The sequence below is a fragment of the Diaporthe batatas genome, assembly GCF_019321695.1.
Source record: "Diaporthe batatas strain CRI 302-4 chromosome Unknown Contig00016, whole genome shotgun sequence".
In the NCBI taxonomy this organism is placed as follows: Eukaryota; Fungi; Ascomycota; class Sordariomycetes; order Diaporthales; family Diaporthaceae; genus Diaporthe; species Diaporthe batatas.
The window spans coordinates 901057-924627 of NW_025408563.1; the positions used below are offsets into that span (position 1 = coordinate 901057).

The 23571-nt window shown below is 56.6% G+C and overlaps 3 protein-coding genes across 3 annotated transcripts; 2 read left to right on the forward strand and 1 right to left on the reverse strand.

Moving 5' to 3' along the window:
* Positions 1 to 1984: 1984 nt before the first annotated feature.
* On the forward strand, positions 1985 to 8232 carry KVR01_011741 (uncharacterized protein). The gene is made up of 3 exons (XM_044793537.1): positions 1985 to 2808; positions 3237 to 6426; positions 6478 to 8232. The coding sequence occupies exons 1-3, from the start codon at positions 2741 to 2743 to the stop codon at positions 7594 to 7596; spliced, it is 4377 nt and encodes a 1458-aa protein (XP_044639450.1). The 5' UTR covers positions 1985 to 2740; the 3' UTR covers positions 7597 to 8232.
* A 1467-nt stretch (positions 8233 to 9699) lies between these two features.
* On the reverse strand, positions 9700 to 12004 carry KVR01_011641 (uncharacterized protein). Its single transcript, XM_044785078.1, has 2 exons — positions 11861 to 12004; positions 9700 to 11697 (listed from the first exon to the last, which is right to left on the reverse strand). The coding sequence occupies exon 2, from the start codon at positions 10701 to 10703 to the stop codon at positions 10209 to 10211; it is 495 nt and encodes a 164-aa protein (XP_044639350.1). The 5' UTR covers positions 10704 to 11697; positions 11861 to 12004; the 3' UTR covers positions 9700 to 10208.
* Positions 12005 to 20926: 8922 nt separating this feature from the next.
* On the forward strand, positions 20927 to 21175 carry KVR01_011638 (uncharacterized protein; the record flags this gene model as incomplete). The annotated part of the gene is made up of 1 exon (XM_044787566.1): positions 20927 to 21175. The coding sequence occupies one exon, from the start codon at positions 20927 to 20929 to the stop codon at positions 21173 to 21175; it is 249 nt and encodes an 82-aa protein (XP_044639347.1).
* Between the last annotated feature and the right edge of the window lie 2396 nt (positions 21176 to 23571).

The following is a 23571-nucleotide window of genomic DNA, read 5'->3' on the forward strand; positions in this document are numbered from 1 at the left end:
CAGCGCCCATCTGGTCTCCAGGCTCACCACCACCCACCCATCACCCGTCGTGTCCGGGAATTGGGAATTAAGCACTGGGGTCCTGTTCGTGGTGGACGAGGATCTGATGAACATGGCAGCATGGACCGTGGCAACCGTGGGCTGGCAAGCTGGCAGGGTGGCTGGTCGCAGCCCGTTGGAAGTAGAAAAAAAAGGGTCCTTGGCTCTTTCTGGAAGGATTGGTTGGCCATGGTTGTCAGGTTGCCCGGCACGATCCAGGGTGATGGATGAACGGGTTCGCAATGCGTATCCACATCTGGTTGCAGGGCCTCCCCGTTGCCCCGAAGATGCCCAAGGGCCAGTGATGCCGTCCGATGCCGTCCTGCCCGGGTCTTTTTGGCGACATATACCAGCCCTATGATATATGACACCGGCAACCTTGCCAAAACACACCAAAACAGAAGAGACGCGGTTTGCTGATGGTTGGCGAGCGGCGCGGGTGCGGCGGGCCGTTTCAGATGGCGCTGCTCATGCTCTAAAGCAAATGCTCCAAAGCAATTGGAAAACAAGCAGTGGTGGATCCCGGGCTGTAGTTTGATCGGATATAGTATCGTGTCGATAATGTGTTGTCACGGCCCCTGCTCGTGACTTTCACCTCGTCAAGAGAGGCTGAGGCTTGAGAGGCCCGAGAGGCTGTCGTGTGGTGTTATTGCACCGTGCGTTGCGTGCAGTAGTGTGTTGACTCGTCTGGCTGATGCTACTGGATCGCATCCCGCCCAGATGAGGGTGGGGGCCAGTGACACGCAGGGCCCCTGCCCGGTCAGACATTTGATGCTGGTCGTCATCAAAGTTCATAGTCTCCAGCCTCTGGCCTGCTGCCAGCCTGCCACATGTCGTTTTTTCTTCTTCTCGACCAAAGGGTTCCCTGGTTCACGAAATGATTCCCTTTCGTATTAGGAGGTCTTGTCCATATCAAGGAACTGGGTAAAATTAATGTCGGATATGATAGGGTAGTAGAGGCCTGCAGAAAAGATGCGACTAACAAAATGCTTGTGCGAGGACGGGCGCATGCGTGACAACGCCCCTGCGTCTGCCCGTGTATCTGATCGGTATGCAGGAACAAAGGACGACACTGAGTCGAGAAAAGGGCGTGACAAGTGCAGGTGCCGGAACAAGGCTGACACCAGAGGGGAGCATCAAGTGCTGGGTTGATTGGGCAGGATTCTGGTTGCTGTGTGCACCCAATCCACCCACCCACCTGCCACCCAGCCATCCACAAATATACCGATCAAAACAACAGGCCTGACAGCCTGGTAGATGGTTGGGGGGGAGGGGCTGGTGCATGGTCAAGTGGCCGCATAACGGGCCCATGGCCCAGTTTCTGAGGGAACAGATCGAGACCCATGATTTTGGGTTTGCCTGCTAGCAGTCTGAATGGCTCTTTCCTTCTTGTTGTGCGCATCTCTGTGTACCCCGGCACATGTACTGCGTACTGCGGTTAGGCAGGTGGAGGTAGGTGGGGTGGGGAGGCAGGCAGGCAGGCAGGTCGGGCAATTCTCTGCCGTTGGACTGGCACATCTGGCAACGGCCAAGATACGATACATGGTAAGTACATACCCCAGCTAAGAAAGCCGTCATTAGTCTTGCTGCCGTAGCTACACACACACACACAGTACACAGCTGTTGTTATCAGATGGACGCGTGCCGTGAACAGCAGTGATGAATACAGAATGGCCGTTCTTGGTGTCTGCCCTTCTTATGTGTGTGGGCTATAATATGCAGTGCTGTAAGTTGCTCACAGCCAACGGCAGCTCACAACCAGAGCTCATTGCCTCACGCCAAGAAGTACCTACCATGCCTAGCACCCTACAGCCAAGTGCAGTGATACTGGTATGCAGGCCAATCAACCACCACACTAACAGACGGACGGACAGTAGAGCAAGCACCAGGCTGCCAGGCTGCCTGCCCTTCCATTCATTCACCTTACCCTTCTCCTCCGTCCAATCTCACCGTACCCTACCTTGCCTTGCCTTGCCGTGCCGAGTGAGAGGGAGAGAGAGAAAGAGTTTGTGTGTGTGTATGCCCTGCTTCATCGGCTTGCCTCACCTCCCGCCTCCCGCCTCTCGCACCTACTCACTCTTATTTCCCACTACTAGTACTGGGTGGGCAGAAGAGAGCACGGACCAGACACACCCCCCAACACTGACGTGCAACCAAGTCCGACTACTACCAAGCCGGCCCCCCCCTTCTCTCCAACCAACCAACCAAACCCGCATTCAATTGTCCTCGTCCTCGTTATTCCATTCTACGCGTGTGAATGAACAACCAGGCCTACTCCTCGTCGTCCTCATCAACACACCCTGGGGAACGGGACTCGGAACAAGGAACACGGGATGTGGTAGCCCTGCCCTCACACTCAGATCCTCATCGGACTGAGTCCGCTTTTTCGCGACCAGGGACGAGGGAAGGAAAAATATCGCCTCCTTCCCCATCCAAGCCCACAGTTCCTTACCAGGGTCGCATCGTTACGAGCATAGCGGCTTCAATTGACCGCTGCCCACCTGTCGTTTTGTCGGTTTGAACCAAACAATCTCCATCGTGGCAGCGTGGCCCCCGCCCACTTCTCTGCAGCAGCAGCCCAGTGCAGCAGCAGCAGCAGCCGCAGCAACTCTCTCTCTGCCTCTCCCGACCGCCTCCATTCGCCTCGACTCGACTCGTCTCGTCTCGTCCCTCTCGACACAGTCAGTCAGTCTCCATCCCCATGAGACGGGAGCACAAGGTTCCTGCTGGTCCGCGACCAGCAACTGGCAACCAATCCTCGCCAACCCGGTATGTTGAAGCCCAGTGTGAAGAAGCCAACCTCCGTCCCCGCCATCTCTCTGCAGCACATGCATTCACATCCACACGTTCACGCACCGACACAGCGACGCACCCACGCGAATCCACTCCCCTCCAGCCAGCCCACTCTGTACCCTCTCTGCCCTCTGCCCTTCGCCCTCTGCCCTCTGCCCTGCGCCCTGTACGGAGTACCACATCTGCCAGTCGTACGGTGTGCGTGTCTTGTCCGCTGTCAACCGTCGGTGGCTGCTGCAGACTACGCTGCAGTCCAGCGCCCCGGTTGCTCGCTGCACAAGCCACCCCGTCCAACCTGCTGCTCGCCACCCCGTTGACATGCAGCGATGACATGACACGACCCTCTCATCCCGCCAATTCACCATGGCACCCGTCACTGACAGGCTTGCCCTTTCTTGTTTCAGGAGCAGGCAACCCAGCAGAGAAGTCCCCAGTCCCACCAAACGCCTCCACTCGAAACGCTCCTCCATCACCGGCGCTCCAATGCTCAGCGCTTCCTCTCAAAACAACCATTCTCTGTTTTCCTTTGGCCGCAATGCTACCGCCACCAGCCCTGTTCCGCTAGACCACGACCCAACACCCGCCCACAACGACTTTCTGCCCCAGGTCAGCTTCGATGATCTCCAGAGCAGCCTAGAATCCGCCTCGGGCGACTTCACGTTGACCCAGTTTCCCTCCCCCACCGGCGAGGGCAGCATTCTGGAGTCACAGGGACTGGCAGCGGCTACCAGCGTGCGGGACGACCCAAACGTCTCACATAACGGCACAATGACGCGCATCGCCATCCAGCACGCGAACCAGCAGCCTCAGGCCCCGGCTCAGACCCAGACCCAGACCCAGACCCAGACGCACACAGCGCGGTCACGCACAGGCTCCATACTCAGGAGGCCCAGTGTGTCCAATCGCCAGACCAGCGTCTCCTCAACTGCGTCAAACATGTCAACGGCTAGCGAGAACCAGAGGGCCGGGGGCACCATCCGCCCGCGGCGCCAGAGCCAATACCCGCCAGTCTCAAACAGTCATATCCCAAAACACCAGCCGAGGAAATCAATCGGCCCCGGCGTTTTTGACGCCTCAGACTCGACCAACGGGCCCTCCGTGCGCCGGGTCCCTAGCCAGACGGCGAATTTGGACCGGAATGGGCTGGACTCTACACGGTCATCAGTGGATGGGACAAGTCATGGCTACCCCGATACCTCTCGCAACATGACTGCATCGAGGGCCGCAAAGCTCAAGACAATTTCGCAGCCCCCGCCGCCACGCTCAGCTAACATGAACGCGTCCGCGGACGGCAATACCTTGTCGGTCGATCAACATAGAGCCTCCGCGGGATTCCCGAGCTCCCCCAGGGGTAATAAGCCGGGATCTAGCACCCCAGGGTCGGGCTCAAGGCGGATGTCGATAATGCCGGGCCAACAACCACATGGCCTCCATGCGTCCGGACTCGGTGCGAGAACCGTGAGCCCCACTGATGCGCAACGATTGAAAAGACTGTCCACCATGCCCAATTCCGCTAACAGCTCCATGATCTTGGAGCCCCTGCCTCCTCCGCCGCTGAACGAGCCTCGGCCGTCTTCACGATCACCCTCGATGCTCCCGCGAAAGACCGCGACCCCCTCCTCGCAAAGAACGACTCCCGATCCCAACAGAAAGTCATATAGCTCCGGAATGTCTATCGGGTCAACAACGAGCTACAACACCGTGAGGACGTCGACGGGCTCACTGCAGCCTCGCGCTCCGCAGAACGGGGGATCTCGTCTACCGGCGCCCAAGTCGGTGAACAACCTCCCGTCTTCGAGCCAGGAGGAGAGCGAAGATGTGCCTCCGGTGCCTGCGATCCCCAAAGCGTACGAGTCACCGAAGGACTCGCCTGCCGAGCTACACTTCTTGGACAAGAAGAAGTCCAACCTCACACTTGATGCGAGTAGTATTCGCAGCACGTCAACAGGAAGCCTTTCTGGGGCCCCTGTTCAGGAAGCAACGCCGGTGCAGCGCAAACCCAGTGCTCGGAGGATGGCCACGAGAGCAAACCCGGATCCCGAGAAGAAGGCTCAACCAACTCCACAAACCCAACCGGTGCAGCCCAGAAAGACCTTCAAGCCGATGAACCTGCCGCCGCTCACAGTCGGGCCCTTGAGCACCCCGACCGTGAACAAGATCGCCAAGCTACAGAATGACCACCAAGGTCAGGCGCCGAGGAACATCAGCTCCCCGCCAGCGCGGCAGACGGCAAAGACACCTACCACGCCAATGACAGCGTCCAGGAGCACTTTCTTCTCCAAGCACCGGGCGGACAAGGAACTCTCCCACTTCCGAAGCAGCAGTTCCATTCACCACGGCCGCATAGAGAGCCCGCTGGTTCCCGAAACTAGCAGCTCGGAATCGATCAACGGCAGTATGAGGAAACCCTCAGTCTCTCCCTACCTTTCCTCCTCCGTCCCCCAAGATGGGGCCATCGAACAAGCATACTTCAAGAGGTCCCAGACCGGCACTGAAATTCGCGACGCAGAAGAAACTACAAACAACCCCGCCATTGCCCAGTCAAAGCCATCAGGGCCTCGAGCTCAAAGACAACCGTCCAAGTCTATTTCGAAACCCACCATCAAGGCGACCCCGAAGTCGCCCACACAGCAGTCTAGCCCCGAGGAACCTGCTACTCCCTCTTCGATGACCACTCTGCGTAGAAAGTTGAGCCTGTCCTGGAAGCGCAGCAATTCGAAGGCTGCCACCCACGGTCAAGAGAAGTCGGCTGACAACGCCAAACACGACGCGATGCCCCCACCTCGACTTCCGATCTCAGCTACAACAGGGAATATGACGCACAAGTCCGGGAGCCCAAGTATATCCTCGAAACCGAGCACATCTTATCTCGATTCGAAGAGGCGAAAGAGTTCTGGGTCGAGCCTCAACACTGTTATGGCTCATGAAAGAAAGCGGAGCGATGCTACGCAGGCTACGACGGTCAGGACGGTCAAGAACACTGCTGACGGTGCAGCGAACCGCCCAAGCGGTGTGTCACACTCCTCCTCAGTTATGCATAAGTTCCTCAGGTCCAAGCCCTCGTCGACATCGGTCCGACATGCGGACGTCTGGACTGCCGACCTGGACAAGGATGATTTGGTGGCAGAGGAGGAAATGAAGAAGCTAGGCACCCGGAGAAAGGAGACGGAACTTGCCGCCAAGACTTTGGATGCTCTGCGAAAGCGCGCCACGCCGAAGGAGCGCGTCAGCCCACAGGACGCCATCCGGATAGCGATGTTGAACATTTACGAACGAGGCGAGATCATCGATTACAACGACATCTACTTCTGTGGCACGCAAAATGCTCAGAAGGTCATTGGAGACCTCAACTCAGATGTGCCAAACTTTGGCTATGATGACGAACGCGGTGATTACACCATCGTGACAGGAGATCACCTATCCTACCGCTACGAGATTATCGATGTTCTTGGAAAGGGAAGCTTTGGTCAGGTCGTGAGGTGCATAGATCACAAAACGGGTGCTCTTGTTGCCGTGAAGATAATCAGGAACAAGAAGCGGTTCCACCAGCAAGCTCTTGTCGAAGTCAATATTCTACAAAAGCTTCGTGAATGGGTGGGTATTCTCTGAGCTTCTGGTGGAATTGTCTGCTAACATGCCTCCCAGGACCCGCACAACAAGCACAGCATGGTCAACTTCACACACAGCTTCTACTTCCGTGGGCATCTCTGCATTTCCACAGAGCTTTTGGATATGAATCTTTACGAGTTCATCAAGGCGAATGCCTTCCGCGGCTTCTCCTTGAAGATGATCAGACGTTTTACGAAGCAGATGCTCAGCTCCCTGAACCTTCTGAAGCAGCAGAAGGTCATTCACTGTGATCTCAAGCCCGAAAATATCCTCTTGCGCCATCCCTTGCATACGGAGATCAAGGTTATCGATTTCGGATCGAGTTGCTTCGAGAACGAGAAAGTTTACACGTACATCCAGTCCCGGTTCTATCGATCGCCAGAGGTCATTTTGGGCATGTCTTACGGGATGCCCATTGACATGTGGAGTCTGGGCTGTATTTTGGCCGAGCTTCTGACTGGTGTTCCGATCTTCCCGGGCGAGAATGAGCAGGAGCAACTGGCTTGCATCATGGAGGTGTTCGGCCCGCCAGAGAAGCACCTCATTGAAAAGAGCACGCGCAAGAAGCTTTTCTTTGACTCGATGGGCAAACCCCGTCTCACAGTCTCATCCAAGGGCAGAAGAAGACGGCCGTCATCAAAGACGCTGCAGCAGGTGCTGAAGTGTGACGACGAGCCGTTCCTCGACTTCCTCGCCAGATGTCTGAGGTGGGACCCAGACCGACGAATGAAGCCTGACGAGGCCATCCGCCACGAATTTATTACCGGCCAGAAAACTTCTGTCCCCGTTGCACGAGTTATGAACCGCGAACAGTCCCCGATCAAGCGCCACAACACGATATCCACCCCACGGCCACTTCCTGAGCCTCCAGCAGCAGCCACCGCGATGAGAGTCAGTTCCAGCATACGCCCCAAGGATGCGACAACCATCCTTGGCTCCCCTGCGAAACCAACAACCGCGACCGTGCCGGGCTCTAGGAGAACGTCGGGTGCGATTGGTGTTCCTCCCAAGCGGACCAGCACGGGCACGACCGGCCCTAGCAGTGGACCCTTGGGCAGCAATCTTCCACGCGCTGCAGGACGTACTGTTAGTGCCAAGCAGGATCTCGCGAGCGCGGGGGCCACAGCTGCCATGAGCCGGAGGACTGGGGTCTGAGTGTGTGTCCCTGAGGACCTCGTGGAGCACACTCGCGAAGAGCTGGCGTTGGGGATACTACGAAATTCATGGAACACGGGTCTCGTTGTAAGATGAGCGTGACCGGTGGGAAGCGCGTACCGGCCGGGTTCGGCCCTGTTTTCTATATATGGTGTGTGGGTGACTGTTGGAAGTACAGGAATGGAATCAGGCAGGCACCGGCGTTCAACAGCAAGGAAAAGGGCGTCGGCCCCATCCCATCTGGAGTATCATTCACGTTTGTCTCCTCCGTGCCTGGAGAGAGACTATGTAGGGTTCCTTGGGTGGGCACTCTTCCAACTTTTTTTTCTCGTTGTTTATATGGCATACCCGCTATGCATCACATTACTACACTATCGCCAACCTCTTCTTCTTTTTTTTACGTCGACCGAATCTTTGCCGCACCCTGCCTTTTGAGTGGTGCTGCGTATAGGCACTCCAAGGGCCATTCATCCCGGAGGGCAGACAGGCCAGCGCTAGAGTCAAGCTGGTCGGCGGGGCGAAGAAGACAGGCGGGCGGTATAGGGCGCAAGGCAGGTCAACAAACCACGGCATCATACATTTGCGGGGATTCATTATGTTTGGGCGAGCGAGATCAGACTAGGGAAAGAAAGAGAGGGGCGGGTGTGGAATGGGAGTGAGACGGGGAGGGGGACGGGGAGAAGAAGCGCATCAATCACAGAGCACATACTTGAAAGACAATGATACCATACCAGCTAGCTCATTGCAGCCTCGCGAATATTTTGTGCACCATTCGTTCATTGCCTTGAGAGCGTTGTTGTATCATTTCTCGCCTTATGTTACCTTTTCTTTTTTTTTTTTTCTTTTTTTTTTTCCCATACTTGACTTGCTAATGCGGTTTGGTTAATACCTACCTATCTTCCTATGTATATATCCATATCAAATGGTGAGTTTCGCTGTGCCTTTTTCGAGCAGGTAAGGTGTTTGTTGTTTGTTGGTCAGTATCTAGGGGAGGAAAGAGGGTCGGAGCAAGTGGCTACGGTACTTGGCTATGGTTACACCAGATTGGCGGTGTCTTTCTTCCCTGCGTCCGCCTCTTAATCACGCATGATGTTTCTTGAAAGTCGCATGTGTTTGGTTTGCTTCATAAAGGCTTGTTGTGTTGGGTCGGGAAGGCATGGCGTGCAATGAATGATGTGGATGATGTGGATGCATCAACACGGCACGGCATGGCAGCAACCACCAGCTGACTTCAAGTCTCAGTTGGGGTATCTGTACATGTATACATACTTATAGATGAAGATGTGAGGGAAGAACGGGAAACAATGAGATACGTTAGATCCATAGTTTGGGGGAGGGGGCATTGTCCCTCCTGTCACTGGTGGGTTGAGAAAAGAAGAGCGATTTGCCATGCGAATGAGGATATCCTCTTGTCTTGCTGGGCACACTGTACTGGTTTGGTTGTTGCTGTTCGAATAAAAAAAAATAAGTTTAAAAGGACGAGAGAGAGCGCGCGAAAGAGAGAGAGAGAGTGTGTGTGTGATAGACAAGCGCCACAACTAGGTTTGATGGATGAAGACTTTGAAGGGAGTAACAGCACGACAGTTGATAGAGACTACGAACAGATCTCACGTCTATCTGTAACCACACCCTCCTTATCGGACAGACCTCAGGAGCCAGAGCCCAAATCACCAGCTGTCTACTTACCCATGCTGGTAGGGCGGCTGTGGAGATTGTTTCATGCTCTATGGGAGTAGTAATAGCGGTAGCATAAGAGAGAACACTTCTCCCCACAACCCCCAAAAAAAAGTCTACAGACAAAAAGTCTCATCCACATAAATATTCCTCATCTGTAACAACTGCCGCACGACGTCACGGTCTCGGTGCCGAGAGTCTGAACAACTTGAAGAACCACCAAGTCAAGGAACTTCCTCTCGTTCCGACTCACATCTGCATGCGTGCCGTGCCACACCGGACAGGACAGCCAGCCATCTACGCATGAATTCCCATCCGTCTATCTATCGACCTACCTACCTGCCCGCCCCAACAGTCAGTCTGTCCATCCCTCAACCAAGCATTGCCACCCACCCACCCACCCATCCACGACCTCACTCACCTTCCCTTCTCATCCGTGGATCTCGCGGCCTGGCGGTTGGCCGTCCACGCACAGGCAAGGCATCATGCCGTTCCACGCACGCGCCCACCCTGTGTCCCCTTCCCACAGCTATGAGATACGCCACCCAGGCCAGGCGGGGGAACCATCTCATCAGCATAGACAGATAGATATTGGACAGACCACCAATGCAAGGCCGGCGCACCGCCCGCCCGCCAGACAGACAGACCCAAGGCAAGTCCACCTTCCCACCCCATCAACGACGGCGAAAAGGGGTGGCGAACACCGCCCGTCCGGTACGCCCATCCATCCACAGGGACGGTCGTGTGAACAGGCCACACTACCACCACCACCCGACCGCGTCGGGTAGCGAATAGCCCAGGCAATCCAGCTCAGCCCAACACCTACCAGCAGGTATCACATGCATCCACGCCCACCTACCCCGATCCGTCCCCCATCCCGAGGCTCCGCAGCAGGAGAGGACAGAATGACAGAAAAGACAGCTCATATTACCCAGCCATCACCTGTCCGGCAACCTAAGCATCAGCTTCGCCTCGGGATACATCGCACCGGGCTGTGAGGGAAGAAGGATCAAGGCATCAACAAGTGAGAGATAGCGAGAGGGATGCCGTGGGATCAGATGTGCAGAGCAGAGCAGAGCAGAGTAGAGCAGGAAACTGTCCTGTTTGTCTGTCTGCCTGCCCGCCTGACTGACTGGCGGCCGGCCGGCCAGCATGTCCAGTCCAGTCCAGCTCGATGCCTCTGCCAGCCGGCCCCCAACCCCATACCCAGAAGGGTCAAGAGAAAATAGGAGGAGGAATGTGATATTGTTCACCTTATTCGTCTGCCTGCCGGCGTTGCCAAGAACGGGCAGGCGTGACCATGCTGAGGAGAGAGGTGAAGCCAGGTGGAGGTACATCGGCTGTGAGGCCCAGGTACAATGCGGGCCCCCATCCGGGCGGCCGGCCCATGTACACCACCCACAGCGGAACAAGTACCTGGCACTGCACTGCATGCTGGCTTGATTGCTTGCCTGCCTCAGCCCTCCCTCCACCCTCTTCTTCCTACCCGGCCCTGGGTCTCACCCACACCACACCAACCCTTCCTGCCACCTCGACGAGGGCCGTTCAAGCCACAGTCCGGGGACGGGGGACAACGGGCGTGGGGCCATTGGGTGAGCCATGCCGATCCCATAACCTTGAATCCTTGTGTTGCCGGATCGCATCGTGTTCTTTTCGATGCTGCGTGTCAATGTGTGTATGCCTTGCCTGCCCTGCCCTGCCTCGGTCTCTACCATGCCCAGGCAAGACTATGCCATGCCAGTGGGGGTCCGCTCGGGAAAGGATCCTGTTCTTCCTGGAACACAGATGCTATGCAGCATGGAATGACTGTCACGCACGAGGCGGAGTATCAGCCAATCTTGATAGTCCCTTTCGTCTCGGCCACAATTGTGTTACACAAGACCATGACCATCCCCAAGCAGTCTGTGTACCGCCAGACTCTGTATCAGACGCATGGATGTGGTCTGGAGCAATTGGCTGGCGAGCAAGAGTTCCTGTTGCACCGGGGGCCATATGCTGCCTCACTTGCCAAACATGTCGCCACCGTGAGCTGTGAACGCCTGAGCTGCCCCCTCCGCCTCAGGCTCCAGTCCCAATAGTTCACAGTGGTGGCGACCGTTTGATTGGGCATGTCGGGAAATTATAGTGAGGCCATGCCTGTCCACCGGCCCGGCGGTGGTTTTGGAACGAGGCCCCCGGCAGGGCCTTCCAACACAACACATGTGTACACCACACTCTGAGAAAGTGGCAACGCGTCCAGTGAGGTCTCGACGGAGATCATCGACCAGGTTCGGGCACGGCCCGCCGCGCGTTAGACCTTCTTCTGGTGTCACATGCCCTTGCCTTTCCTTTTTATTTGTTTGCCTAAGGGTCGCTTGTGCTGGCCGGCCTGGGAATGGGCGAGCGTACTGGGGACTGGGATTGGGTCACACGGCTCGAGTCAGCGGTCTTCCGACTATCCTTGGTCAGCATGTAAACAAGACAAATATGAAGCATCCGCTCTTCGACGAAGTCTGCCATTGAAGAGCACAAGAAGCGCCAGAAGCGTGCCTTGAGTGCTATCGAAGGAGAGGCGCCGAGACGAGAAGCAGTGTGTGGCAACACAGCGTACATGATCCGGCCAGAGGACCCCAACAAAACAAGAAGGAAGGCCGAATCGCTTGAAGCATTTCCCGAAATAGGAAGCGAAATTCGGTCGCAATCGATCCTGATCGTAAACTCGCAATTCAGGATTGCAGAGGTCCCCACAAGCGCGGGATACGCATGTCGTCGAAACGTAGATTCTAGGCTGCCCTGATCGGCAAGGCATACTCGGCGGCTGTGGCCTGACTCCGGAAAAAGACAAGCGCCGACACATGCAGCAAACCCCAGTCCACGACCGGGGCTGGGCTGGGCTGGGCCGCATGTACTACTCGTTGTACCTGGCAGTTCTAAGACATTTTTGGTATTTTTGGGGGCGAGATCTTGCCTTGTCGAATGTCTTTGATGGACCGTTGCCACGGGTGGGGTGAGGCACATTAAGATGTCCTCCTTCTCTCCCTTTTGTCTGCCTGGTATAGGGCTAAGACAACTGCTTAGCCGCGCTGTGTCACAACGCCTTGGCTGGGCGATAAGAGATACAAGGTGTTGCGCTTGTGTGATGCTTGACAAGACAGTCGGAGTGCCAAATTGTCGGGAACCGACGCCGCTCATCTTGAGTTACACTTGTGTGACAATTTGACAGTCTGTCACCTGCGACCAGCCCCAGCCCTTGTGTCGGATTTTCTCCAGGCAGTTTGAAAGCCGCGGTACCTCGGCAGCGGTACATGATCGCCTGCGAGGCCTGCTTTTCCAGCACGGCTCGTTTTCAGTCAATGCTTTACGAGGAAGGAGACAAGGCAGACTCTGAATTTATCAATGATTAGCCACGTTGTGCGCGCTCCTTCTTGTACGACGTCGACAAGCATTGGCATCTGATTGTGGCCATAACCTTCTGACTGACACAAGGGCTGAGTCGATTCAGAATGACAGGCCTCTGGTCCTTCCACGGCCATAGAATTGGCTGAGTCTTCCATCGGTGCCTTAGAGTACCAGACCGAAGGAATACAGGACGGCATTACGAGTTGTCATGAAGCGACGGTATGCTGCCCAACACCGTATAGTTGGCTTGCCCATGCGACAACGCGCGGGGCAGTTCGTCGTCCCAATGCCCGATAAGTTGTGCTCATAGGCATAGGGTTAAGCCGGGCTGTGCAGTGATAGCATCAGATCAGTGACTAGGGGATGGTAGGGCGCTGTCGACAGCCTGGTCACAGGCATCTTTGTGTAGCACGATTCAAGTCATACTAGTAGTGGCGCACAGTGGCTTGAATCTGTTTGCAGCACACTCAACGCGGTGATGGCAGGTTCCGAGGAGCTTTACCTACCACCCAGGAACACAGATGCCCTACCTAGAAGCGAGGAATACGGCCGGGTTCAGGTACGCGGGCCTGCTAGACCTGAGGCCGGGCGGCCGCCGTGGCACTAGAAGATCCGTCGGGCTGAGCCTGGGACTTTCAAGGAGCGTTTTTGGCTTGTGATTGGCTGAGCCCGGGGGTCTTGTGAAGGAACAACGGTGGAGCAGGCGTTGGGCTCATCGGCTGTGGTGTGATGGCCGCTTGCAGCAGAATTAGAGCTTGGTGTGTGTAGGGCACAAGTTCGAGTCGTCGAGGCGAAGAGGGCAACGACGATGCCCTTCGTGGGGGCGAAGTCGCAGGCAATGGCATGAGGGAAGCCTACCGGCTCCCCGGCTCAACGCAATCATGTCCCTAGGGAAGGATCATGATAGAAAGCGTGGCAAATTCCTGACATAAAGGAGATGGCTGCTAAGCTTTTCTGGCCAGTGGTGAGTCAACTTGGGGGCTGGAATTGTGGTCAACTGCTTCGGGTCGCCGTGATCTACCGGAGGATGTGGTCATCGAGAGAGGCGAGCGTGACGGAAGGGGTTGAGCATGTTGGCTAGGCGGCCGGGCATCTCGGCCGTGTGCGCCACAGAATAATCCAGCCGTCAAAATAAGAAAATCAGATCGCTTGATCATCCCATTGGGTGCCCCGTTTGAAAGCAAAAGATGTGAGCAGAGTGGGGGCCGGCGCAAATCACAGCGAGGAGCATCGTGTGGGGACTGCGGTGCTGGCTGAGCCTGGGACGATGCCACAGGTAATAGGAATTTGGGGGGGGGGGGGGCCTTTGTTTCAGTGTTTCAGCTTCAACATGAGAGAGCAGTGAACACTCACATTTGTCCTGATTGTTGACGTCTTGGTATGCCGTTAGACTGGACGCAGTCAGTCAGTCCATCCAAGTGGGTCGGTCGTGTTACGGAGGACGGGGACAGACGGACGCGGGAGGTTGGCGAAACGGAGGACGGGAACAATCAATGGTGCCCCTTCAGGAAAGACACGATTAATTGAGCTCTGCCGCAAGCAATTGTGGGATGTGTCATCAGGCCGACGACCAGGTTGACGAGCGCACGTGGGGCCTCTCGCGGCAAAGCTGGCCAGGAGCTTCAGTAGTTGTCGTCTCTAAGCGCAGCATCGCTAATCGGATGGTGTGCCAGGATGCCCGATCTGTCATGGGCTTGCGTGAGCAGGTGCCGGATCTTCGGGCGGCTGCCTGGATGCCTGGCAGCGGGAGGGAGAGTTGAGCCTTGGTATCCAGGTCATATGAACGGTGCTATGGGTGGGAGGAGGGAAGTGGAATATCGATGATGAAATCATAAGCTGGTCCGAATACTAAGATAATGAGCGATCGACGGCGACCCCGGGTGGGATCGTAAAGTGGGAGCTCCTGGTGTTGGTAGACCATCGTGCGGTGAAAGGCGCAACAGCCGGGGCCCCAGAGCGACGAGCAACGGTGAGATAAGCAGAATGATGTGAGTGGTTGCGCACAGCAGTTGGCAGTTGGCGTTGGTCGTAGCACAGCCACTGTGGGCGAGCCGGAGCAAGTCAACCAGCTGCCGCAGCACAAGCTCGGGACAGGGGAGATAGGTGCCGGCAAGACAAGCGATTGGATCGTGAGCGAAGCACGATGCAAATCCCCCGCAAATTGTGTTGCGCGGGCGGCTTGACTGCCCAGCACCTTGGCTTAACAGGCAAATTGAAGCGGGAGGAAAAAGTCTCCAGGTCTCTGGATCCCGGACCCATGGCATGATCTTGGTCCGGTGGCTCGATGAACCGGAGCTGAATGACGCGGAGACCAACCGGGCGGATAGCACACCTGCCGTGACAGGAACGGGATGACAGCCCCCGGCATCCGCGGCAGCTGGGCTTGGTGAGGATTTCTGGTGTACAGAGTACCACGGGAGACCTCGTCATCCATCGTTTCTGCCCAGGTGCCCTCTGTGCCCCTAGACGGTCTATGGTTGAGAGCCGGTACTGCACCGCAGAAGCAGGAACGAACAATCCTGCACAGTCGAAGTCGAAGTGGTGCTGCCGTGGCCGGTACCAAAAGGCGGTGGCGATTTAGGGCTGACCCAGATGGTCAGTCCGTGCTGCATTCGCAGGAGTCGAGCTGCATGCCAGGGCCCAGTCCCTTGCAGCTTGGGTGCAGGTGAGTGGTGAGCTACACTAACACTGCATGCGAGGAACTCGCAAGAGGCCTCGCTCGGTGCACAGGCAGCCCTTTTTTCAGCTTGTTTCAGGTTGTCGCCCATACGGACGCTCTGCGCGGAACCTGGGAAACCAAAACTCTACCGTGTGCCTGTCGACGACGTAGACCAAGCTCATCCGAGGTCGAGGTCCGCTGCAGGAGGTATTCCGCTCCGGCAGTAGTGATGCAGGTGAGATCATCAGGGCCCATTGTCAATAGAGGGAGGCGAGGCCTGCATGGTGCAACGTCGGCTACGCAGCTTGGCAGCCCAGTGCGATCCGGCCAGGGATGCCTTTGCGCCGGGCGTCACGAGCACGGGCTCTCAGCATTTCTGGCATTACCGACGCATGTAATACTCGTCATCGGCCCTTCTTAACTGTAGGAGCATGACATGATGGCTGTAGACATCCAAGATAATGAATGCTTCCTCGACCCCGGGGGAGGTTGCTGCCTTCGTAGTCGTGCCGTCAGGGTCGGGCTTGCAGCCGCATCCGCAGCCGCAGCCGCCGTGTGCAGCCGCGCGGTGCTCCGGAGAGTCCTGGATGGCAAGGCAGCAATGTTACCTCAGCACAGTCCGTCGAGTCATCCACGCCTTCTGGCGGGGTTTGTACCACCAAGATGCGGCCGTGATGCTGGAGTTAGGCCGTTGAGACTCTACGGCCGAGGTTTTGGCGGGACCACCAAGCACTTGGGTGCATGTATCTGTCGCTCGCGCTGGCCACGCGGTCGTGAGGTCGACGATGGGCGGGCGGAGTTAGGACGAGGCGGCTCGCCATGGCCGGTCCGACCCGCACGTCTCAACGTCGAACATCGAGATATGGCAGGTGGTGACTTGGCACTTCGTGACATGCCAGCCATGCTTGGGGTGTTTTCGCCACTCCGTCACGGGGCGCAAGATCGGTCAGCCGTTGCAAGAATGGCGGCTCGGCCCAACTGCACGCCCGGTGGCCGTGTCGTGATGCCGTCATATGAGTAATGGGCGAGCTTGCGTGCAATGTAATCGGTCCAGATGGACCAAGGTCGGCGACTGGTTGCTGACGACGGCGACAGGGAGCAGTGGCGAGATTTGGAATGGCATCGGACGCATACGGGCACGATGGGCAGGACGGCGTGTGTCGTGGTGAGCAGGCGGGTCGAAGTTCTGAGTGCAGTCTCGAAGTGAGTGAGTGATGCTGTAATCAGCCGAGCGGCCAAGGTGAGTGAGCTCCTAAGCTCCTCTCACCTTGCTTCCTTCCGGCTCCCGTTTACTCATCCAGGTCAACACACATGCAACGGTCGAAAGTGGAAAGTGGGGGTCAACTAAGTCAACCACAGACGGGTAGTCGCAACGCAACGCAGCGCAACGGCAGGCACGAATCCAGGCAGCCAGCATAGTAGCGTCCTTTCTCCCTGTTTCCCTCTCTGTACCATTTTACATTTTGGGATGCCTCGTCAGCTGCACCTCTCTCTCCCCCAGTCAACTCGACTGTTCACCATGTGCACCTGCCACCACCACCTGTCATCACCACCGCCGCCGTCGCCGCCAACCTCTGCATCATGGACCCAGCCACACCCACACCCACACGACGATGGCTGCAGTCCCCGGGTGGTCATCATCCGATCAGGCTGCGAGTCGTCGACAACGCCCACCTCGTCAATTAACGCCAGGCTAGGCCTCCTGGGGAAGCGTCTTGAGTCGACCCGGGTCGCATTTGCAGGCAGGCTCCCCCATCCGTTTCCGTATGACAGCCAATGCAACGGCTCGCTTGACCATCTTCTTCCTTGGGCCTTGCAGGGATCTGGGCATCTGAAGTCAAATCTCAATCCCCATTTCCCACGTTGCAGGTTCGATTCCAACCCACAGACGTCAACTTGTCAAGTGTCAGAGCCCCCACAGCCCAGCACAGCAAGCGCCCACAATTCGAGATTATTGCATGCCGAGCCGTGGATGTGTCGCTGCCCTTGCAGCTCTGTCTGACCGTCCTCCCTGGGCTGTGGGCTGTGGGCTCCAGCCTGGACGTGCTGCATCTGAGACCACCGAGACCACCGTCACCCAGCTCTCTGGCTCAGCCTTATGCCTCATGCAGTCATCAATGCTGCCCTCCTGCAACAGACTCACTCTTCCCGCCCTCCCAAGGATTCGAGAATACACGACCGCCGGCGCAAACCACTGTGTCGCCCACAGTACCACCGTGCTACCGTACTCCGTACCACCGCACTACCGTGCCAGCATGCCGCCGTACCACGCTATGCCCACGCTGCTCAATCCTTCTCTTGATCACATTGCGTCATCTCACCCACTCCCACGAGTCGCTTCCCTAACCCCCCGGGCCCTCTTCGCTGTTCGCTCCTCCTGAAGCCGCCATGGCATCCGTGATGCAGTCTACAGTCTACGGTCTACCACAGTACAGCCTGCAGTCTGTGGCCTGCAGCCCACTCCACCATTGGTCATACTATGTAGTACCTCCTCAGGTACGCGGCTTTCACCCTCCTGCTGGCACCCCCTTCGCATTAGCTTCCCTTGCACAGGCCATGTGGATGGTTCAGAGCTCACGGAATCGATCTGCCCTTTGATGAGATCGTTTCCCAGTGGGTCGGGGGGAGTGGGGAGCCCAACAATAGGCCGTCCATTCCTCGTAACATACGGTCTCGGTACAGTAGCATGTGGCATATTCTTTGTTGTCCCCGATACACTTCGGGAAGACCAGGACGGTGCAGCGACTCTCGTCATCGTCATCTTGAACACAGAATGAGACATGCACGGGTGTCAACGATGGTGATGATGGATCTGGCTAGCTGATGCCATTTCTGGCCTGCGAGGCGACAAGCATGAAACAAACGGCCAAACAAAACAATTCACAGCCCTAATTGTCTTCGCTGCTCTGCCGCAATGTGGGTGGACCCCAGGGAAAGTCCCTTGCATTGGCCTTGCTGCACCACCGTCCCGCGCTCTCGCGCTTCCAGCCACACCGGACCCTCGTTGTCAGCACAGTTCTTGGCTTCCTTCTCGTCCGACCAAAGCCATACCTCAGCCACGACTCCCGCCAAAAATGTAAGAGCCTTCCAGACTTGGCTTGAAGGAGCAGCGGCGCCCACATAATCGAAGCCACACCGAGCTCCCATCAACGGGCCGAAAGAGGCAAGGGCCTCACGAACTGCCTCCGTCGCGCTCCCGGACCCAACACCCGGTCTTGTGAGGCTTCCAATGGGCCAGATTACCGATTCTGCTATTTCGGCCACGCTCCATTGGGTGCGGCCCTCACCGGACGTCTCACCATTCGGGCCTGACTGATGCCTTCAGCCTTCAGCTGGGTAGGAGACGAACAGCGAATACGGGCTGTCAATTCCAGGCATCTCAGACCCGGGCATCGCCATGCGTCCCCTACGGGCCGGAAAAGTGCCTTGGATGAGATCGCACCTCTAAAGCCAGGTGTTTATGTCCACTTTCACAGGGATCATGGTCTGATCAAACTCCCTGTCGGAGTCATCACAGTGCTCTACCTCGGTAGGCATGCTGCCGGGGCTGCACTTCTGGATTCTAGGCCATGGGCGGCCGAGCGGGAAGGAAGACGTTGAGGTCAACTCCACTGCAGGGCAATAAGGCCAAACAAACCCATCCTCCCGCGATCAGATGAATGTGTCCTCTTGGACCCCTGACCATGACTTGACCCTGGCTGAGAAACACTGTCACCCTCAAGACACAGGCGCCGCAAGCGTTGGACCTTGGACGTCAGCTCCAGTCGCCGATGGGCGTGAGCCAGGCCGGTTCACCCATTGATATTCGGCATCCTGTATAACGGCGCACAAGCAGGGCTGGACATGCATGTCGGCTCATGTTCGGGGCCATTTCTTAGTCATGAACTCGGCGCGCAGTGGCAACTCTGTGAGCCATAGTCGGCGACCGCATCGAGCGCAGGCAGAGATTTGACATCTTGGACTCTGGCGGCGGGCCATCGTCGACGGCGCCCGGGCCTGAGAAACGGACGTTGCAACAAGTATCCTAGGTACTGGACCAGGTGCGGTACGGTACGTTGCTAAAACGGAACGGCTGGGATACTGCCACTTCGGGTTAGAAAGACAAACTTAGCGGACGCAGCTGGTACCTAGGTAGTTCCCATTTTAAGGACTGATCCCTGCAGGTTTGCTCAGCACCAGTGGGCCATCCGGGTTGGGATCTCACCTCTCACCTTTCACCCCCCCGCAGCTCCGTCTCTTGTCTTCAACACACCAAAGCTATCCCGTCGCAACATGTTACCCGCAACATCTGGCTGGAGTGTCGACGATTTGGCCTCGAACTCCAAGAGAGCTCCTGATGAGGCCCAAAACGCCCCTCAGAGACCCCAATTGCTTGACTGCGCCCGGATCCATCATGGATCCGGGGGCGCCCTCGTTCCAGTGCCTGCGACAGCAGGCAGAAGGTTGGGGGTTAGACCGACAGGGCATTCTGGATGTTTGGCAGTCGAGGAGGTACGGGTAGTCTCGTATCTCTGACAGAGACGGCAGAAACGCACACACACACACGCGCACTCACTCACACACACCTCAACGCACACACACACACCCAGACAGAAGGCGACGGCACTGGCAAAACAGATCGCTCCCAGGATCTGCCACACTTTGTCCTGCATGGCACCTGGTCGCTCGAGTACTGACAGGACCGGGCCATGCTACAAGATGTACATGCGGTCGCCGGCCTGACAGCTCGTACTGCGTACCTCGTCCACACACCGAAGGCTGCCCTTTCCCCACGTACCCTTCGACGTTGGTGGGCTCGTCTACTTTCAGGGTCCCATGTTACCTGCCCTCCCGACTGACACCTTGCAGAGAGCAACACGCCCTGCGCCCCATCTACATTCGTCTGCAACCTGCATCGGCTTGCATTGGGTCCTTCCTTTCCCCTACCCAAGTACTGCCTGACCTCTGGTGGACTGCGCATTTCTTAACTTAGTCGGATCAGTCATCAGGTCAGACTCCACCCCAAGTCACTGTCCTCCTCCTGTTGCTGGTGCTGCGGTTCTGCTCTGCTCCTAGACAGACCTGGTGGTACGTGCTGCTGCCTTAGGACGGCAGTCCACAGTCCACACCTCTCGCCCTCACACCTCTTTCTGTACCTTGTACCATGGCTTAACCTTTTCCTTTCCTCCCCCTTCCCTATTCTCTCCCCTGCCCTTGGTCGCCAGGCTCCAAACCTATAAGGCTGCGATGCCTTCCCCCTTGACAGCTGTCTAATCTTCCTTGTCACTATCATCTTCTCCTTCGTTCTCTGCCCAGGTCACCTGAGCAGCTCTCACTCGCTAGCTTTCCTAGTCTGGCTTTTTCCTTTCCGTCGCCTGCTGTTCCTCTTCTTGTCTTTTGACTCATCTGTATTACCCCCGTCGACCTGCCTGGCGTTCGATTTTCTCTTATATCTGTTCCTGCCTTCCTGGTGCCTGAACATCCTGACCAGCGAGCCACTCGACACCACCCTTGCAACGCCCAACTACAAAGACAACCTCAGGCCTACTCGATCTCACCCGCCGCCGACCTTCAGTCCTATACCGCATATATAAACATCTTTTTTTTTACCAGAGGAGCTCCGCCTTTTACGTCGCCATCATGTGCTATCAAGTGCTGGAACTCTACTCGGCATGCCGCTGCCTCTACTACCAACACGCCGTCGACCGATGCCCCCGGTACGGCACTCGGGGTCATGGTATCACACAGAGGACGATATTAGTCGGATACGCCTGCATGGACCACTCAAGCCACTCGGGCCAGTACTCGTCACAATATGACGACCACAGCTACGCAGACTCGGGTTATGCAAGCCGCTCGTCCAAGAGCTCCCACCGCAAGTACCGATGAAATGTATCGTCTTCGGTGATGGGCTGCTGTGCATGGCATTCACCCGCCCTGGAAAGATTCAGCATGGGACTGTGGGTCGACTACCTCTACTCCTTCAGACAGAGGTCGTCGTCCCTCGCGCAACCACCATCCCAGCTGTCTTACCTCTTCGTTGGCCACGACAGTCTGATGTCGACCTCCGCGCCACCAAATCTCGGGTGACTACCCCGATCGAACCGGGGGGCTCGGCCACGGGCCAGATGCCAAGCTGCCACGACCACAGGAGTCTCTTGTCGAAGACGCAGAGCCTGGAAATTTCACAACGCCGATCCAACGATAGATTGTCACCCAATCGAGCGTTGATCACAACAACGACCTTTCACGACACGAGCCAACTCATTCCATCGATACCCGGCTGAACCACCCCCGCGCGATACCGGCCGCTACGTCTCGTCATTGTGGACTTTTGAGATTTCTTGTCCTGCCGGTCTCTCGCGACTCCGACCATCTATCTCTCTTCGAATTTCCTGATTTGGGCTGCTTTCTGTGTGTCTTTAAATGCTTGAGCGAGCATAGCGATGGCTTGGAGCGGGATTGTTTTTTTCTGCTTGTGGCGGATGGGCGTTTGCATTTTAGACCTTGTCTCACTTCTCTGGGGTTCGGGCTATATCTTGCCTCACGGCGGCCTTCTGACTTTTTTCCTGGGGCTCTACTTCTCGAGCGATGCGTCTCTGAGGGACAATTCTGTTACATCCGGTGTTCGCGTTTTGTTGTTGTTTTCTTCATCTCTGTCATATCCTCTCTTTCTCTACTTCTATGGGGGCGAAGGCTTGGGATTTAGGTCTCACATTGTACGATGATATGCATTGGGCGGAGGGAAAATACCAGGCGTTTTGGTGGAATGGGCAACTTGGCGAAAGCAAAGGGAAGGGCGGAGAAGCGTTTTGTTGGGATTGACTTTATTCTCTGTTTTGATTCATACTCCGTTTCTGATTTCTCTGCCCAACTCTTTCTTCTCGTCTCGAATTTCAAGTTGCTACTGTCATTTCACTTTCTCTGTCTCTCTCTCTCTCTCTTGCCTGTGTCAGTGTTGTAACTAACCCTGACATCATTTCCTTCTCCTTTGCCTGCTCCGAGAGCGGCTATCATATCACACTGCGGCACAGTTGCTGGGGCTTGGGAAGGAATAGGAGCCGAGGCTGGGAACTCGATGCGGCTCCAGAGGAGACCTTCGCTTATCACGCCGTGGGGTCCACTTCTACATATGTTTTTTTTTTCGATTCCTTCTACCCCCCTTCCACTTCACTGACTGGCTCTGGGAGCTGGTCTGCGAACGACCCCGCCGGAGGAGGATCCTAGGCTTCGACAGGAAGGGCCCGCGCCGCGTCAGGCCATCGGGAATGGCTTGGTTGCTGGCCGTTCGGACCTCCCTCATTCGGAAAGGGCCTCCTATCTCCTGTCCTCTCTATTCCCGTGCGAGAGGGGGGGACAGGTATCTCGGGGTCTGCGCGGCAACTCGGGAGGGGAGAAACCCTTTCCCACCACGACCAACCGGCTCGCTTGAACCGATCACATCCATCAAACGACGACCCCGCCGCCCACCCGCGCCCGCACCAGAGCTGGTTTCGCGCCATTATTTTCCCACAGCGGGGCCCTGGGAGATATGGCTCGTTTACTCTGATGTGCACGGGCCGCGGCGTGGAAAATCGTCACATTGGATTTGATATGGGGTGGGGGAATTCAAGGATACGGGGCAGGCTGGGCTCGGCCGGTTCCTTCGAACCTTCACCACCGGGGGGCAGAGCGGGCCGGCGCGGTTAGGTGGGATACGATGACGGTTGAAAGGAATCAATGTCTACGGGGGCGAGCCCACGATGGTAGTGTGTACACGCACACAGATGGGATGGATGAATGGTGGCTGGGCACACCGGGGCAGACTAACTGGATTTAGTCCGAGTATCTTTGCATCTCACTCACTCACTCACACACACAACCAACATCACTACCAAACAAATACAAACACAAACAAACACAAAACACAACCCATATTAATCCCAAAGATAGCCTAGAAAAATAGAACCTGAAATTTCCATTCCTGACATGGAGAAACCCTTACTAGTGTAGTTAGGAGTGAAGTGTAATACCCACCCACCCACCCACACTCATACCCACACCCGTAGTAGTTTTCCAAGGTTATGTCCGTGATGGGCATGCATACATGCAATGCATGCATTCACCTTGCATGCAAAGCCGGGAACGGTGGGCCGGTGACGGGGTTGGGTTGGGTTGAAGTCGCACGCGCGCTGAGAAAGGGAGGAATGGGAGGGGGAGGGTCCCCTGGTAAGAGTAGATGTGGGTGCCGTCGAAAATAGGCCAGAGCCCACGTGGGGTGGTGGTGGTGGCAGGGGGGTGTCATC